The sequence below is a fragment of the Oncorhynchus mykiss genome, chromosome 13 (genome assembly GCF_013265735.2).
Source record: "Oncorhynchus mykiss isolate Arlee chromosome 13, USDA_OmykA_1.1, whole genome shotgun sequence".
Taxonomy (NCBI): domain Eukaryota; kingdom Metazoa; phylum Chordata; class Actinopteri; order Salmoniformes; family Salmonidae; genus Oncorhynchus; species Oncorhynchus mykiss.
Genome location: NC_048577.1, coordinates 70366247 through 70386759, shown reverse-complemented (window position 1 = coordinate 70386759; position 20513 = coordinate 70366247). Strand labels below are relative to the sequence as shown.

The following is a 20513-nucleotide window of genomic DNA, read 5'->3' as shown; positions in this document are numbered from 1 at the left end:
GTTATAGAGGGGAACAAAAGGCTCTAACCTGGTTAGAGGGTAACAGAAGGCTCTAACCTGGTTATAGAGGGTAACAGAAGGCTCTAACCTGGTTATAGAGGGTAACAGAAGGCTCTAACCTGGTTATAGAGGGTAACAGAAGGCTCTAACCTGGTTATAGAGGGTAACAGAAGGCTCTAACCTGGTTATAGAGGGTAACAGAAGGCTCTAACCTGGTTATAGAGGAAGGCTCTAACCTGGTTATAGAGGGGAACAGAAGGCTCTAACCTGGTTATAGAGGGTAACAGAAGGCTCTAACCTGGTTATAGAGGGTAACAGAAGGCTCTAACCTGGTTATAGAGGAAGGCTCTAACCTGGTTATAGAGGGGAACAGAAGGCTTTAACCTGGTTATAGAGGGGAACAGAAGGCTCTAACCTGGTTATAGAGGGGAACAGAAGGCTCTAACCTGGTTATAGAGGGGAACAGAAGGCTCTAACCTGGTTATAGAGAGGAACAGAAGGCTCTAACCTGGTTATAGACGGGAACAGAAGGCTTTAACCTGGTTATAGAGGGGAACAGAAGGCTCTAACCTGGTTATAGAGGGGAACAGAAGGCTCTAACCTGGTTATAGAGGGGAACAGAAGGCTCCAGAGAGGCTCTAACCTGGTTATAGAGAGGAACAGAAGGCTCCAGAGAGGCTCTAACCTGGTTATAGAGGGGAACAGAAGGCTCTAACCTGGTTATAGAGGGGAACAGAAGGCTCTAACCTGGTTATAGAGGGGGACAGAAGGCTCTAATCTGGTTATAGAGGGGAACAGAAGGCTCTAACCTGGTTATAGAGGGGAACAGAAGGCTTTAACCTGGTTATAGAGGGGAACAGAAGGCTCTAACCTGGTTATAGAGGGGAACAGAAGGCTCTAACCTGGTTATAGAGGGGAACAGAAGGCTCCAGAGAGGCTCTAACCTGGTTATAGAGGAAGGCTCTAACCTGGTTATAGAGGGGAACAAAAGGCTCTAACCTGGTTATAGAGGGGAACAGAAGGCTCTAACCTGGTTATAGAGGGGAACAGAAGGCTCTAACCTGGTTATAGAGGGGAACAGAAGGTTCTAACCTGGTTATAGAGGGGAACAGAAGGCTTTAACCTGGTTATAGAGGGGAACAGAAGGCTCTAACCTGGTTATAGAGGGTAACAGAAGGCTCTAACCTGGTTATAGAGGGTAACAGAAGGCTCTAACCTGGTTATAGAGGGGAACAGAAGGCTCTAACCTGGTTATAGAGGGGAACAGAAGGCTCTAACCTGGTTATAGAGGGGAACAGAAGGCTTTAACCTGGTTATAGAGGGGAACAGAAGGCTCTAACCTGGTTATAGAGGGTAACAGAAGGCTCTAACCTGGTTATAGAGGGGAACAGAAGGCTCTAACCTGGTTATAGAGGGGAACAGAAGGCTCTAACCTGGTTATAGAGGGGGACAGAAGGCTCTAACCTGGTTATAGAGGGGGACAGAATGCTTTAACCTGGTTATAGAGGTGAACAGAAGGCTCTAACCTGGTTATAGAGGGGAACAGAAGGCTCTAACCTGGTTATAGAGGGGAACAGAAGGCTCTAACCTGGTTATAGAGGGGGACAGAAGGCTCTAACCTGGTTATAGAGGGGAACAGAAGGCTTTAACCTGGTTATAGAGGGGAACAGAAGGCTCTAACCTGGTTATAGAGGGGAACAGAAGGCTCTAACCTGGTTATAGAGGGTTAACAGAAGGCTCCAGAGAGGCTCTAACCTGGTTATAGAGGGGAACAGAAGGCTCTAACCTGGTTATAGAGGGGAACAGAAGGCTCTAACCTGGTTATAGAGGGGGACAGAAGGCTCTAACCTGGTTATAGAGGGGAACAGAAGGCTCTAACCTGGTTATAGAGGGGAACAGAAGGCTTTAACCTGGTTATAGAGGGGAACAGAAGGCTCTAACCTGGTAATAGAGGAAGGCTCCAGAGAGGCTCTAACCTGGTTATAGAGGGGAACAGGAGGCTCTAACCTGGTTATAGAGGGGAACAGAAGGCTCTAACCTGGTTATAGAGGGGAACAGAAGGCTTTAACCTGGTTATAGAGGGGAACAGAAGGCTCTAACCTGGTTATAGAGGAAGGCTCCAGAGAGGCTCTAACTTGGTTAGTGTGTATGATGTTGTTGTCTCTCTCTTTCCTAGTCTGACTGAGTCCCAAATGGCCCACTATATAGTGCACTACTTTACCCTATGGGCCCTGGTCAAAAGTAGTGGACTTTTAAGGGAATTTTGTTCGGAATACACACTGGGAGTGTATCTAGCATTCCCATGCAGGAGGCTCAAGGCTTTAGTGTGTGTGTGTGTGTGTGTTTTCACTCAACATCATAAATTATACACAGGTTTATGTCTGAACCAAGGATGGGAGACAGAGGTCAGAGGTTGTTCTGAACACACACACACCCTTTCCATTCACACTAGTGCCAGTCTAGACTGGCTCAGTTCACTCCAGGTGTTCACAGCAGGTTCACAGCAGGTGGCTGTCAAACATTCACACACACACCAGACAGCCCCCAAAACCCCATTCACACACACACACACACACACCAGACAGCCCCCCCCCCCCCCCCAAACCCCATTCCCACAGACACAGTGAATCTTCTCTGCCGACACACGTGTGTGTTGCCAATTTGACCTCCAACGGTTAGTTACTGGAGTACAGCTGCCTGCGACATTACTGCTTAAATAGCAGTTAATACCTTCAAGCGCGCGTGCACGTGCGCACACACACACACACACACACACACACACACACACACACACATGGTCTACTTAGCATGTGAACAGAGTGCACCCTTTAGTTCTTAGTGGCTGAACAGATAACAGGCTAACGAGAGGATCGGCTAATACAGTTATTTTAGTCCAGGTGGGGAACACTGAATGAACGGACACACACACACACACACACACAATCTGTGGGAAAGCTTAGCACAGTACATCACCTTCTAGTAGACTGCAGTAAAGCTGGACACCAGGGCTGGGTGGTGTCTGGAACCTCACCATGCTAATCACCATACTCACAGTTGGAGTCGGAAGTTTACATACACTCCATTAGTATTTGGTAGCGTTGCCTTTAAATTGTTTAACTTGGGTCAAACACGCCTTCCACAAGATACAGTGGGGCAAAAAAGTATTTAGTCAGCCAACAATTGTGCAAGTTATCCCACTTAAAAAAGATGAGAGAGGCCTGTAATTTTCATCATAGGTACACTTCAACTATGACAGACAAAATTAGAAAAAAAATCCAGAAAATCAGTGTAGGATTTTTAATGAATTTTATTTGCAAATTATGGTGGAAAATAAGTATTTGGTCACCTACAAACAAGCAAGATTTTTGTCTCTCACTGACCTGTAACTTCTTCTTTAAGAGGCTCCTCTGTCCTCCACTCGTTACCTGTATTAATGGCACCTGTTTGAACTTGTTATCAGTATAAAGGACACCTGTCCACAACCTCAAATAGTCACACTCCAAACTCCACCATGGCCAAGACCAAAGAGCTGTCAAAGGACACCAGAAACAAAATTGTAGACCTGCACCAGGCTGGGAAGACTGAATCTACAATAGGTAAGCAGCTTGGTTTGAAGAAATCAACTGTGGGAGCAATTATTAGGAAATGGAAGACATACAAGACCACTGATAATCTCCCTCGATCTGGGGCTCCACGCAAGATCTCACCCCGTGGGGTCAAAATGATCACAAGGTGAACGGTGAGCAAAAATCCCAGAACCACACGGGGGGACCTAGTGAATGACCTGCAGAGAGCTGGGACCAAAGTAACAAAGCCTACCATCAGTAACACACTACACCGCCAGGGACTCAAATCCTGCAGTGCCAGACGTGTCCCCCTGCTTAAGCCAGTACATGTCCAGGCCCGTCTGAAGTTTGCTAGAGAGCATTTGGATGACCCAGAAGAAGATTGGGAGAATGTCATATGGTCAGATGAAACCAAAATATAACTTTTTGGTAAAAACTCAACTCGTCGTATTTGGAGGACAAAGAATGCTGAGTTGCATCCAAAGAACACAATACCTACTGTGAAGCACGGGGGTAGAAACATCATGCTTTGGGGCTGTTTTTCTGCAAAGGGACCAGGACGACTGATCCGTGTAAAGGAAAGAATGAATGAGGCCATGTATCGTGAGATTTTGAGTGAAAACCTCCTTCCATCAGCAAGGGCATTGAAGATGAAACGTGGCTGGATCTTTCAGCATGACAATGATCCCAAACACACCGCCCGGGCAACGAAGGAGTGGCTTCGTAAGAATCAAATCAAATCAAATGTATTTATATAGCCCTTCGTACATCAGCTGATATCTCAAAGTGCTGTACAGAAACCCAGCCTAAAACCCCAAACAGCAAGCAATGCAGGTGTAGAAGAACAGTGGCTAGGAAAAACTCCCTAGAAAGGCCAAAACCTAGGAAGAAACCTAGAGAGGAACCAGGCTATGTGGGGTGGCCAGTCCTCTTCTGGCTGTGCCGGGTGGAGATTATAACAGAACATGGCCAAGATGTTCAAATGTTCATAAATTACCAGCATGGTCGAATAATAATAAGGCAGAACAGTTGAAACTGGAGCAGCAGCACGGTCAGGTGGACTGGGGACAGCAAGGAGTCATCATGTCAGGTATTCCTGGGGAAGAAGCATTTCAAGGTCCTGGAGTGGCCTAGCCAGTCTCCAGATCTCAACCACATAGAAAATCTTTGGAGGGAGTTGAAAGTCCGTGTTGCCCAGCAACAGCCCCAAAACATCACAGCTCTAGAGGAGATCTGCATGGAGGAATGGGCCAAAATACCAGCAACAGTGTGTGAAAACCTTGTGAAGACTTACAGAAAATGGTTGACCTCTGTTATATACCCTTTGTTGGCAATGACAAAGTATTGAGATAAACTTTTGTTATTGACCAAATACTTATTTTCCACCATCATTTGCAAATAAATTCATTAAAAATCCTACAATGTGATTTTCTGGATTTTTTCCCCCTCATTTTGTCTGTCATAGTTGAAGTGTACCTATGATGAAAATTACAGGCCTCTCATCTTTTTAAGTGGGAGAACTTGCACAATTGGTGGCTGACTAAATACTTTTTTGCCCCACTGTATATATATCTGCATCTATATCTGACACTATATCTGCATCTATATCTACATCTGCATCTATATCTACATCTACATCTATATCTGCATCTATATCTATATCTGCATCTGCATCTATATCTACATCTGCATCTATATCTGCATCTGCCACTATATCTACATCTATATCTATATCTATATATGCATCTGCATCTATATCTGCATCTGCCACTATATCTACATCTATATCTATATCTATATATGCATCTGCATCTATATCTGCATCTGCCACTATATCTGCATCTATATCTGCAGCTATATCTGCATCTATATCTGCATCTGCCACTATATCTACATCTATATCTGCATCTATATCTGCATCTACATCTATATCTGCATCTACATCTGCATCTATATCTGCATCTACATCTGCATCTATATCTACATCTATATCTACATCTGCATCTATATCTGCATCTACATCTACATCTATATCTGCATCTACATCTGCATCTATATCTGCATCTATATCTGCATCTACATCTATATCTACATCTGCATCTATATCTGCATCTACATCTACATCTGCATCTACATCTGCATCTACATCTGCATCTATATCTGCATCTACATCTACATCTGCCACTATATCTGCATCTACATCTGCCACTATATCTGCATCTACATCTGCCACTATATCTGCATCTATATCTGCATCTACATCTACATCTGCATCTACATCTGCATCTACATCTGCATCTACATCTATATCTGCATCTATATCTACATCTGCATCTACATCTGCATCTACATCTATATCTACATCTATATCTGCATCTACATCTATATCTGCATCTATATCTGCATCTATATCTACATCTACATCTGCATCTACATCTGCATCTATATCTGCATCTAAATCTACATCTACATCTACATCTATATCTGCATCTATATCTGCATCTACATCTACATCTGCATCTACATCTGCATCTACATCTATATCTGCATCTATATCTGCATCTATATCTGCATCTACATCTACATCTACATCTGCATCTATATCTGCATCTATATCTGCATCTACATCTACATCTATATCTACATCTGCATCTATATCTGCATCTGCATCTACATCTGCATCTACATCTACATCTACATCTGCATCTATATCTGCATCTACATCTGCATCTATATCTGCATCTACATCTGCCACTATATCTGCATCTACATCTGCCACTATATCTGCATCTACATCTGCCACTATATCTGCATCTATATCTGCATCTACATCTACATCTGCATCTACATCTGCATCTACATCTATATCTGCATCTATATCTACATCTGCATCTACATCTGCATCTACATCTATATCTGCATCTATATCTGCATCTACATCTACATCTACATCTACATCTATATCTACATCTGCATCTGCATCTACATCTACATCTACATCTACATCTGCATCTACATCTGCCACTATATCTGCATCTATATCTGCATCTATATCTACATCTATATCTGCATCTACATCTGCATCTACATCTATATCTGCATCTATATCTGCATCTACATCTACATCTACATCTGCATCTACATCTGCCACTATATCTGCATCTATATCTGCATCTATATCTGCATTTACATCTGCATCTATATCTACATCTGCATCTACATCTGCATCTACATCTGCCACTATATCTGCATCTACATCTACATCTACATCTGCCACTATATCTGCATCTATATCTACATCTGCATCTGCATCTACATCTATATCTGCATCTGCCACTATATCTACATCTACATCTACATCTACATCTGCCACTATATCTGCATCTACATCTGCATCTACATCTATATCTGCATCTGCCACTATATCTACATCTACATCTATATCTACATCTATATCTACATCTATATCTACATCTATGTCTACATCTATGTCTACATCTATATCTGCATCTACATCTACATCTATATCTGCATCTATATCTGCATCTACATCTACATCTGCATCTGCATCTATATCTGCATCTACATCTGCCACTATATCTACATCTATATCTATATCTATATATGCATCTGCATCTATATCTGCATCTGCCACTATATCTACATCTATATCTAAATCTATATATGCATCTGCATCTATATCTGCATCTATATCTGCATCTATATCTGCATCTATATCTGCATCTATATCTGCATCTGCCACTATATCTACATCTATATCTGCATCTATATCTGCATCTACATCTATATCTGCATCTACATCTGCATCTATATCTGCATCTATATCTGCATCTATATCTGCATCTACATCTGCATCTATATCTGCCACTATATCTGCATCTATATCTGCATCTACATCTACATCTATATCTACATCTGCATCTATATCTACATCTACATCTGCATCTACATCTGCATCTACATCTGCATCTACATCTGCATCTACATCTGCATCTATATCTGCATCTGCATCTATATCTGCATCTACATCTGCCACTATATCTGCATCTACATCTGCCACTATATCTGCATCTACATCTGCATCTATATCTGCATCTATATCTGCATCTACATCTACATCTGCATCTACATCTGCATCTACATCTATATCTGCATCTATATCTACATCTACATCTGCATCTACATCTGCATCTACATCTATATCTACATCTACATCTATATCTGCATCTATATCTGCATCTATATCTACATCTACATCTGCATCTACATCTGCATCTATATCTGCATCTAAATCTACATCTACATCTGCATCTACATCTGCATCTACATCTATATCTGCATCTACATCTATATCTGCATCTATATCTGCATCTACATCTACATCTACATCTACATCTGCATCTATATCTACATCTGCATCTGCATCTGCATCTACATCTGCATCTGCATCTACATCTGCCACTATATCTGCATCTATATCTGCATCTACATCTACATCTACATCTGCATCTACATCTGCATCTGCATCTGCATCTACATCTACATCTGCATCTACATCTGCCACTATATCTGCATCTATATCTGCATCTATATCTACATCTATATCTGCATCTACATCTACATCTGCATCTACATCTGCATCTACATCTATATCTGCATCTATATCTGCATCTACATCTGCATCTGCATCTACATCTGCCACCATATCTGCATCTATATCTGCATCTATATCTGCATTTACATCTGCATCTATATTTACATCTGCATCTACATCTACATCTACATCTGCCACTATATCTGCATCTACATCTACATCTGCATCTACATCTGCCACTATATCTGCATCTATATCTACATCTACATCTACATCTGCATCTGCATCTACATCTATATCTGCATCTGCCACTATATCTACATCTACATCTACATCTACATCTGCATCTACATCTGCCACTATATCTGCATCTACATCTACATCTGCATCTACATCTATATCTGCATCTGCCACTATATCTACATCTACATCTATATCTACATCTATATCTACATCTATATCTACATCTATATCTACATCTATGTCTACATCTATATCTGCATCTACATCTACATCTATATCTACATCTGCATCTATATCTGCATCTACATCTGCCACTATATCTGCATCTACATCTACATCTACATCTATATCTGCATCTGCCACTATATCTACATCTACATCTACATCTATATCTACATCTATATCTATATCTGCATCTATATCTGCATCTACATCTACATCTGCATCTACATCTATATCTACATCTATATCTACATCTATATCTACATCTATATCTGCATCTACATCTATATCTGCATCTATATCTGCATCTACATCTATATCTGCATCTATATCTGCATCTACATCTGCATCTGCATCTGCATCTATATCTACATCTATATCTGCATCTGCATCTACATCTACATCTGCATCTACATCTACATCTGCATCTATATCTACATCTACATCTATATCTGCATCTATATCTGCATCTACATCTACATCTGCATCTACATCTATATCTGCATCTATATCTGCATCTACATCTACATCTGCATCTGCATCTACATCTACATCTACATCTGCATCTACATCTGCCACTATATCTACATCTACATCTACATCTACATCTGCATCTACATCTACATCTGCATCTGCATCTACATCTGCCACTATATCTACATCTACATCTACATCTGCATCTACATCTGCCACTATATCTACATCTACATCTGCATCTACATCTGCCACTATATCTACATCTACATCTACATCTGCATCTACATCTGCATCTATATCTACATCTGCCACTATATCTACATCTACATCTGCATCTATATCTACATCTATATCTACATCTACATCTGCATCTGCATCTATATCTGCATCTATATCTACATCTACATCTATATCTACATCTGCCACTATATCTACATCTACATCTGCATCTGCATCTGCATCTATATCTATATCTGCATCTACATCTACATCTACATCTGCATCTACATCTACATCTGCCACTATATCTACATCTACATCTGCATCTATATCTATATCTGCATCTACATCTGCCACTATATCTACATCTACATCTACATCTGCATCTACATCTGCCACTATATCTACATCTACATCTGCATCTACATCTGCATCTACATCTGCATCTACATCTATATCTGCATCTATATCTACATCTGCATCTACATCTGCATCTACATCTATATCTACATCTATATCTGCATCTACATCTATATCTGCATCTATATCTGCATCTACATCTGCATCTGCATCTGCATCTATATCTACATCTATATCTGCATCTGCATCTACATCTACATCTGCATCTACATCTACATCTGCATCTATATCTACATCTATATCTGCATCTATATCTGCATCTACATCTACATCTGCATCTACATCTACATCTATATCTGCATCTATATCTGCATCTACATCTACATCTGCATCTGCATCTACATCTACATCTACATCTGCATCTACATCTGCCACTATATCTACATCTACATCTACATCTACATCTGCATCTACATCTACATCTGCATCTGCATCTACATCTGCCACTATATCTACATCTACATCTACATCTGCATCTACATCTGCCACTATATCTACATCTACATCTGCATCTACATCTGCCACTATATCTACATCTACATCTACATCTGCATCTACATCTGCATCTATATCTACATCTGCCACTATATCTACATCTACATCTGCATCTATATCTACATCTATATCTACATCTACATCTGCATCTGCATCTATATCTGCATCTATATCTACATCTACATCTATATCTACATCTGCCACTATATCTACATCTACATCTGCATCTGCATCTGCATCTATATCTATATCTGCATCTACATCTACATCTACATCTGCATCTACATCTACATCTGCCACTATATCTACATCTACATCTGCATCTATATCTATATCTGCATCTACATCTGCCACTATATCTACATCTACATCTACATCTGCATCTACATCTGCCACTATATCTACATCTACATCTACATCTGCATCTACATCTGCATCTATATCTACATCTGCCACTATATCTACATCTGCATCTATATCTATATCTGCATCTACATCTACATCTGCCACTATATCTACATCTACATTTACATCTGCATCTATATCTGCATCTATATCTGCATCTACATCTGCATCTATATCTGCATCTATATCTATATCTGCATCTATATCTATATCTGCATCTATATCTACATCTACATCTACATCTATATCTGCATCTACATCTATATCTACATCTGCATCTATATCTATATCTATATCTATATCTGCATCTATATCTGCATCTATATCTGCATCTATATCTATATCTATATCTATATCTGCATCTATATGTATATCTACATCTGCATCTATATCTACATCTATATCTACATCTGCATCTATATCTGCATCTATATCTACATCTGCATCTACATCTATATCTATATCTACATCTGCATCTATATCTGCATCTGCCACTATATCTGCATCTATATCTATATCTGCATCTATATCTACATCTGCATCTATATCTACATCTGCATCTACATCTGCATCTATATCTGCATCTATATCTACATCTGCATCTACATCTATATCTATATCTATATCTATATCTATATCTACATCTGCATCTACATCTACATCTACATCTATATCTGCATCTATATCTACATCTATATCTATATCTATATCTGCATCTACATCTACATCTGCATCTACATCTACATCTGCCACTATATCTACATCTACATCTGCATCTGCATCTACATCTGCATCTATATCTATATCTGCATCTACATCTGCCACTATATCTACATCTACATCTACATCTACATCTGCATCTACATCTGCCACTATATCTACATCTACATCTACATCTACATCTACATCTGCATCTACATCTGCATCTATATCTACATCTGCCACTATATCTACATCTGCATCTATATCTATATCTGCATCTACATCTACATCTGCCACTATATCTACATCTACATCTACATTTACATCTGCATCTATATCTGCATCTATATCTGCATCTACATCTGCATCTATATCTGCATCTATATCTATATCTGCATCTATATCTATATCTATATCTGCATCTATATCTATATCTATATCTGCATATATATCTACATCTACATCTATATCTGCATCTACATCTATATCTACATCTACATCTATATCTATATCTGCATCTATATCTGCATCTATATCTGCATCTATATCTATATCTATATCTATATCTGCATCTATATGTATATCTACATCTGCATCTATATCTACATCTATATCTACATCTGCATCTATATCTGCATCTATATCTACATCTGCATCTACATCTATATCTATATCTACATCTGCATCTATATCTACATCTATATCTGCATCTATATCTACATCTGCATCTACATCTATATCTATATCTACATCTGCATCTATATCTGCATCTGCCACTACATCTGCATCTATATCTATATCTGCATCTATATCTACATCTGCATCTATATCTACATCTGCATCTACATCTGCATCTATATCTGCATCTATATCTACATCTGCATCTACATCTATATCTATATCTGCATCTATATCTGCATCTATATCTATATCTATATCTACATCTGCATCTACATCTACATCTACATCTATATCTATATCTGCATCTATATCTACATCTATATCTGCATCTATATCTGCATCTATATCTACATCTGCATCTGCATCTGCATCTACATCTACATCTACATCTACATCTACATCTATATCTATCTGCATTTACATCTGCATCTATATCTACATTTACATCTACATCTACACCTATATCTGCATCTACATCTACATGAGAGAGAGAACGACAGAAACAGAGAGAGAGAAACAGACAGAGAGAAAGAACGGCAGAAATAGAGAGAGAAAAACAGAGACAGAGACAGAGAGAGACAGAGAGACAGAGGACACAGAGTTGGAACAAAGGACACAGTTAGTCTACTGCAGCATTCACTCTTTCTCTCCATGCAGACACACTCTCTCCATGCAGACACACTCTCTCCATGCAGACACACTCTCTTACCGTGAAGTCCATTGCAGGGGGGCTCTCTCCTCTCCTCTGAAGTGTGCTGTCCATTCCTGATTCCACTGCCACAGACATCCACACACATCCACACACACTGCCCAGACACGGGTAATCCACACCCTCCTAACAATTACCGTCTGCACGTGTGTTGTTCAGTCACACTATAGATCGTTCATACACACGTGTTGTTCAGTCACAATATAGATCGTTCATACACACACACACACGTGTGTATGCCAGGTCCGAACACACACACACACACACAGTCCAATAGGTCCAGCCCAAACAGTATTCCTCCAATTACAATCCACAGAAATTTTGATAGAAGAAGACCAGCGACGAACACACTACACCAGCGCTCCAGCACTGAACCGTCAACAGAACAGCTAACACACTGTACCGTCAACAGAACAGCTAACACACTATACCGTCAACAGAACAGCTAACACACTATACCGTCAACAGAACAGCTAACACACTATACCGTCAACAGAACAGCTAACACACTATACCGTCAACAGAACAGCTAACACACTATACCGTCAACAGAACAGCTAACACACTATACCGTCAACAGAACAGCTAACACACTGTACCGTCAACAGAACAGCTAACACACTGTACCGTCAACAGAACAGCTAACACACCCTCGCTCACACACACTGACACTGCAGCGTGCCGGTTTGAATTTGAACACACACTGACGCTTAGGCAACAGTTACCAGGATAAAGCCACACCTCCCACTGTACACCACCTCCCTTCTGGCTGTTGCTAGGTAACTGTTCAGCTGGGCCGGCCTCTAGCGGTGACATCAGCTAGATTGAGTCTGGCATTGGGATATTATTTTAGACCTGAGGAAAGAGCGCCTCCTACTGGCCCTCCAACACCACTTCCAGCAGCATCTGGTCTCCCATCCAGGGACTGACCAGGACCAACCCTGCTTAGCTTCAGAAGCAAGCCAGCAGTGGTATGCAGGGTGGTAACATTGTAAATACAACACATATTTATGTTTATTTATTTTCCCTTTAGTACTTTAACTATAACATTTAAATATGACATATGAAATGTATGAATTCTTTTGTGAGTGTAATGTTTACTGCACATTTTTTTGTTGTTAATTTCACTTTTGTTTATTATCTATTTCACTTGCTTTGGCAATGTAAACATATGTTCAATTGAATTGAATTGAGAGAGAGAGACACACAGAGAGAGAAAGGAGAGAGAGAAAGAAAGAGAGAACACCAAGTCTTGCCATGCATAATAATTACTCCCCATGCCAATGGCAAACATGCAGGACCCAAGCTGCGTAAGTCAGGGTTAGCTGTTGGGGAGGAGAGACACTGTGAGGGAGAGACACATGGGCTTACACCTGTACAGGTACACACCTGGGCCAAGTCTACGGGTACACACCTGGGCCGAGTCTACGGGTACACACCTGGGCCGAGTCTACGGGTACACACCTGGGCCGAGTCTACGGGTACACACCTGGGCCGAGTCTACGGGTACACACCTGGGCCGAGTCTACGGGTACACACCTGGGCCGAGTCTACGGGTACACACCTGGGCCAAGTCTACGGGTACACACCTGGGCCGAGTCTACGGGTACACACCTGGGCCGAGTCTACGGGTACACACCTGGGCCAAGTCTACGGGTACACACCTGGGCCGAGTCTACGGGTACACACCTGGGCCGAGTCTACGGGTACACACCTGGGCCGAGTCTACGGGTACACACCTGGGCCGAGTCTACGGGTACACACCTGGGCCGAGTCTACGGGTACACACCTGGGCCAAGTCTACGGGTACACACCTGGGCCGAGTCTACGGGTACACACCTGGGCCGAGTCTACGGGTACACACCTGGGCCGAGTCTACGGGTACACACCTGGGCCGAGTCTACGGGTACACACCTGGGCCGAGTCTACGGGTACACACCTGGGCCGAGTCTACATGCACTGTGGGAGACACATGGGCGGTTATACACCTGGGTTGTATTCATTATTGTAAAAAGTTTTGCAATTGAAAAGGAAATTGAGTTTTTCATATTAGATGAATTCAGGAAGATTGTTTCAGTCTGTTTTCTTCCATTTGATTCCTAATGAACACAACCCTGAGATGCATTCAGACGAAGGTAAAGTCATTCTGTCATTACAATAGAAGGTGATGTCTGAGTGAAGTTGTACCTGTTGTACCTGTCATTACAATAGAAGGTGATGTCTGAGTGAAGTTGTACCTGTCATTACAGTAGAAGGTGATGTCTGAGTGAAGTTGTACCTGTCATTACAGTAGAAGGTGATGTCTGAGTGAAGTTGTACCTGTCATTACAGTAGAAGGTGATGTCTGAGTGAAGTTGTACCTGTTGTACCTGTCATTACAGTAGAAGGTGATGTCTGAGTGAAGTTGTACCTGTCATTACAATAGAAGGTGATGTCTGAGTGAAGCTGTACCTGTTGTACCTGTCATTACAGTAGAAGGTGATGTCTGAGTGAAGTTGTACCTGTCATTACAATAGAAGGTGATGTCTGAGTGAAGTTGTACCTGTTGTACCTGTCATTACAATAGAAGGTGATGTCTGAGTGAAGTTGTACCTGTCATTACAGTAGAAGGTGATGTCTGAGTGAAGTTGTACCTGTCATTACAGTAGAAGGTGATGTCTGAGTGAAGTTGTACCTGTTGTACCTGTCATTACAATAGAAGGTGATGTCTGAGTGAAGTTGTACCTGTCATTACAATAGAAGGTGATGTCTGAGTGAAGTTGTACCTGTCATTACAGTAGAAGGTGATGTCTGAGTGAAGTTGTACCTGTCATTACAGTAGAAGGTGATGTCTGAGTGAAGTTGTACCTGTTGTACCTGTCATCACAGTAGAAGGTGATGTCTGAGTGAAGTTGTACCTGTCATTACAATAGAAGGTGATGTCTGAGTGAAGTTGTACCTGTCATTACAGTAGAAGGTGATGTCTGAGTGAAGTTGTACCTGTCATTACAGTAGAAGGTGATGTCTGAGTGAAGTTGTACCTGTCATCACAGTAGAAGGTGATGTCTGAGGGAAGTTGTACTTACATGTACTGCTGGCTGTGTAGACATCTAGAAGGCTAGCTGGCTGTGCTACAAACACTGCTACCACACCTGCCCTTCTTTCTCTCTGGTGTGTTAAGGGGTTCAGAACAAGTGGAGGAAGGCACACCGGCGCCACTTGTGGCAGCTTTATGTAACTGCACCTAAACAGAATACCTGCCTCTGGGCCAGATTGAGGCACACCTGAGTTAACCGAGCTTTATTTTGAAACCAACATTGTTCAGACCTTCACATCTGAATGGTTTTAGAGACTATCTTGATGAAATGGTACAAGCCTGTGCACATATAAAGAAAGAGAAATCCCAGTGCACAGCAGTACGTACATCCTGGTGTTGTTTTGGCAGAGCAACCAGTATTCACAAACAAGAGTAAAAACCCACACACTACAAACCCCAGGCTGAACATAATAACAGCTGTTATGGATCTATCTGTCTCCCTGACCTGTCTGTCTCTGTCTCCTGGGACCTGTCTGTCTCTGTCTTCTGTGACCTGTCTGTCTCTGTCTCCTGGGACCTGTCTGTCTCTGTCTCCTGTGACCTGTCTGTCTCTGTCTCCCTGACATGTCTGTCTCTGTCTCCTGGGACCTGTCTGTCTCTGTCTCCCTGCCCTGTCTGTCTCTGTCTCCCTGACCTGTCTGTCTCTGTTTCCCTGACCTGTCTGTCTCTGTCTCCCTGACCTGTCTGTCTCTGTCTCCTGGGACCTGTCTGTCTCTGTCTCCCTGACCTGTCTGTCTCTGTCTCCTGGGACCTGTCTGTCTCTGTCTCCCTGACCTGTCTGTCTCTGTCTCCCTGACCTGTCTGTCTCTGACTCCCTGACTTGTCTGTCTCTGTCTCCTTGGCCTGTCTGTCTGTCTCTGTCTCCCTGACCTGTCTGTCTCTGACTCCTTGAATGTGACTGAGATCCCCCCTCCTCCTCAGGACCATTGATATTCATCAACTGACCATCCAAAATGGAAGCTGTGCACCAACCCTGATCACATCTGTGACATCTGATCTTTCTTGATACTGTATCCCATTTATTGATTTATTTTGGTTTTCTTGAATTTCCTGATGTATACGCAATTCAGCTTTTAGCTGCCATGTTTAGTGGAATAAACGAAACTAATCCCCACTCAGTACATAGCAACAGGTAGCAACAGGTTAGAGAGGCGGACTAGAAGGTTGTCAGTTCAAATCCCAAACCAGGTATAATGAACTACTGGGTTCAGATCCAAGACCAGGTATAATGAACTACTGGGTTCAGATCCCAGACCAGGTATAATGAACTACTGGGTTCAGATCCAAGACCAGGTATAATGAACTACTGGGTTCAGATGAACTACTGGGTTTATATCCCAGACCAGGCATAATGAACTACTGGGTTCAGATCCCAGACAAGCAAAAATTAACTACTGGGTTCAGATCCCAGACCAGGCATAATGAACTACTGGGTTCAAATCCCAGACCAGCTATAATGAACTACTGGGTTCAGATCCCAGACCAGGTATAATGAACTACTGGGTTCAGATCCCAGACCAGGTAGTATAAACTACTGGGTTCAGATCCCAGACCAGGCATAATGAACTACTGGGTTCAAATCCCAGACCAGCTATAATGAACTACTGGGTTCAGATGAACTACTGGGTTCAGATCCCAGACCAGGTATAATGAACTACTGGGTTCAGATCCCAGACCAGGTAGTATAAACTACTGGGTTCAGATCCCAGACCAGGCATAATGAACTACTGGGTTCAGATCCCAGACTAGGCATAATGAACTACTGGGTTCAAATCCCAGACCAGCTATAATGAACTACTGGGTTCAGATGAACTACTGGGTTCAGATCCCAGACCAGGTGGAATGAACTACTGGGTTCAGATCCCAGACCAGGCATAATGAACTACTGGGTTCAGATCCCAGACCAGGCATAATGAACTACTGGGTTCAGATCCCAGACCAGTTATAATGAACTACTGGGTTCAGATCCCAGACTAGGTATAATGAACTACTGGGTTCAGATCTCAGACCAGGCATAATTAACGACTGGGTTCAGATCTCAGACCAGGTATAATGAACTACTGGGTTCAGATCCCAGACCAGGCATAATGAACTACTGGGTTCAGATCTCAGACCAGGCATAATGAACTACTGGGTTCAGATCCCAGACCAGGTATAATGAACTACTGGGTTCAGATCCCAGACCAGTTAGAATGAACTACTGGGTTCAGATCCCAGACCAGGTATAAAGAACTACTGGGTTCAGATCCCAGACCAGGTATAATAAACTACTGGGTTCAGATCCCAGACTAGGTATAATGAACTACTGGGTTCAGATCTCAGACCAGGCATAATGAACTACTGGGTTCAGATCCCAGACCAGGTATAATGAACTACTGGGTTCAAATCCCAGGTGCTCACACATAGAGATAGCACACACACATCCTTGATAATGTGCAACACTCTCTCTCTCTCTCTCTCTCTCTCTCTCTCTCTCTCAATTCAATTCAATTCAATTCAAGAGCTTTATTGGCATGGGAAACATGTGTTAACATTGCCAAAGCAAGTAGCTATACAACATCGCCCTCTAGTGAAAAATATTAAACATAGCAGCACAGCATATTCACTGTATCATATTCCCATAAAGATTAATGAGCCAAATAAAATTAGAACTGCTTATAGTCAGTAGATTCATATAGAGTTGTAATGACTGACATACAGTCTCCCAATAAAACCTGTGAGCCAGCCCAGTACACGTTACTGTGGCTTAGGAGCTAAAGGAGGTCAAATAGACTGTCTCTCTGTCTCTCTCTCTCTCTCTCTCCCTCACTCAGAGAGCAATCAGACCAGCTACACTCTCAGCAACAAAGCACTGTATACAAAAAACTGTCTGGACTCAAGCCACACCTTCCTAGTCATTTAATCTCACTGACAACCCTACAGGTAGAGAGAGAGAAAGAGGGAGAGAGAGAGAGAGAGAGAAAGAGAAAGAGAGAGAAAGAGAGAGAGTATGTGTGTGTGTGGGTTGTTTGTGTGTCAGCAACACCACTAGACATAGAGAGAGAGAGCGAGAGAGTGTGTGTGTGTGTGGGTTGTTTGTGTGTCAGCAACACCACTAGACATAGTGATATACTGAAACAAATTGTATTATCTGAAGCATTTACCACAGGGAGGCCAGAGGAAGCAATCTCTAATACACACACACACACACACACACACACACACACACACACACACACACACACACACACACACACACACACTTGCCCGGAACGCCCAGAGCAATCTCCTACAGACAGGGAAGGTGAAAGAGGAAATTCACTAATCGCCGAGGCAATGTCAGAATACAAAAACTGACTGGACTGACACACGCATACTCTCTCTCTCTCTCTCTCTCTCTCTCTCTCTCTCTCTCTCTCTCTCTCACTCTCTCTCTCTCTCTCTCTCATGCTCTCACGCTCTCTCTCTCTCTCTCTCTCTCTTTTCTCTCTGTCTGTCTGAGAGGTAGTGTTCTCATACAGACTGAACAGCTTGGCAAGGAAAACAACCAAACTGCCAACAATAGAACAACAACAGAACAGAACGCTAACAGAATGATCAGATATAGGACTGGTCTCAGTGGTCTAACAGGGCGTGAGGACAATGTGACCAGGCAGGGGAGAGGGAGGAAGGGAAGGAGACCACTGCTGGTACGTCCATTGATCGAGGCTCTCACCCTTATCAGAATGATGAAATCTAAACCAGCAGAGAACTGAACACCACTATAAGAGGTCTAGCCCACAAACATGGTAGAAGCAGAGGGAACGGCAGGATATCTTATTTCTGTAGTGAGACAGCTTGATGTACCAGTACACCCCCTGGACAGGACACTAGTCTATCTCCTGTTTATGTGGTGAGACAGCTTGATGTACAGTACACCCCCTGGACAGGACACTAGTCTATCTCCTGTTTCTGTAGTGAGACAGCTTGATGTACAGGACACCCCCTGGACAGGACACTAGTCTATCTCCTGTTTCTGTAGTGAGACAGCTTGATGTACAGTACACCCCCTGGACAGGACTCTAGTCTATATCCTGTTTCTGTAGTGAGACAGCTTGATGTACCAGTACACCCCCTGGACAGGACACGAGTCTATCTCCTGTTTCTGTAGTGAGACAGCTTGATGTACAGGACACCCCCTGGACAGGACACTAGTCTATCTCCTGTTTCTGTAGTGAGACAGCTTGATGTACAGGACACCCCCTGGACAGGACACTAGTCTATCTCCTGTTTCTGTAGTGAGACAGCTTGATGTACAGGACACCCCCTGGACAGGACACTAGTCTATCTCCTGTTTCTGTAGTGAGACAGCTTGATGTACCAGTACACCCCCTGGACAGGACACTAGTCTATCTCCTGTTTCTGTAGTGAGACAGCTTGATGTACAGTACACCCCCTGGACAGGACACGAGTCTATCTCCTGTTTCTGTAGTGAGACAGCTTGATGTACAGTACACCCCCTGGACAGGACACTAGTCTATCTCCTGTTTCTGTAGTGAGACAGCTTGATGTACAGTACACCCCCTGGACAGGACACGAGTCTGTAGCAGGACCTTACCCCCAATCTTTCTCCTTAATGCTGAGTGCCAAGCACAGAGTACTTTAATCCCATTTTCTTCCCATATGGTAATTACAGTCTTGTAGAAAAAGAAACGCACACCTATT

General features: G+C 42.3%; 1 protein-coding gene across 3 annotated transcripts in view; it reads right to left on the bottom strand.

Annotated features, from left to right (window-relative positions):
* LOC118938367 (rab11 family-interacting protein 4A-like) overlaps positions 1–20513 on the bottom strand; it is a 98262-nt gene that overhangs the window by 32931 nt on the left and 44818 nt on the right. The window contains exon 1 of one of the 3 annotated variants that reach the window (XM_036942054.1): positions 15820–15943. The exons of 1 other annotated variant lie outside the window; for it this stretch is intronic. In XM_036942054.1, the coding sequence (XP_036797949.1) occupies positions 15820–15843 (24 nt within the window). In that variant the 5' untranslated portion in view covers positions 15844–15943. Of the gene's footprint in view, positions 1–12754; positions 13417–15819; positions 15944–20513 lie in introns of those variants that run through there. One more of the 3 variants, XM_036942053.1, reaches the window with a different exon arrangement.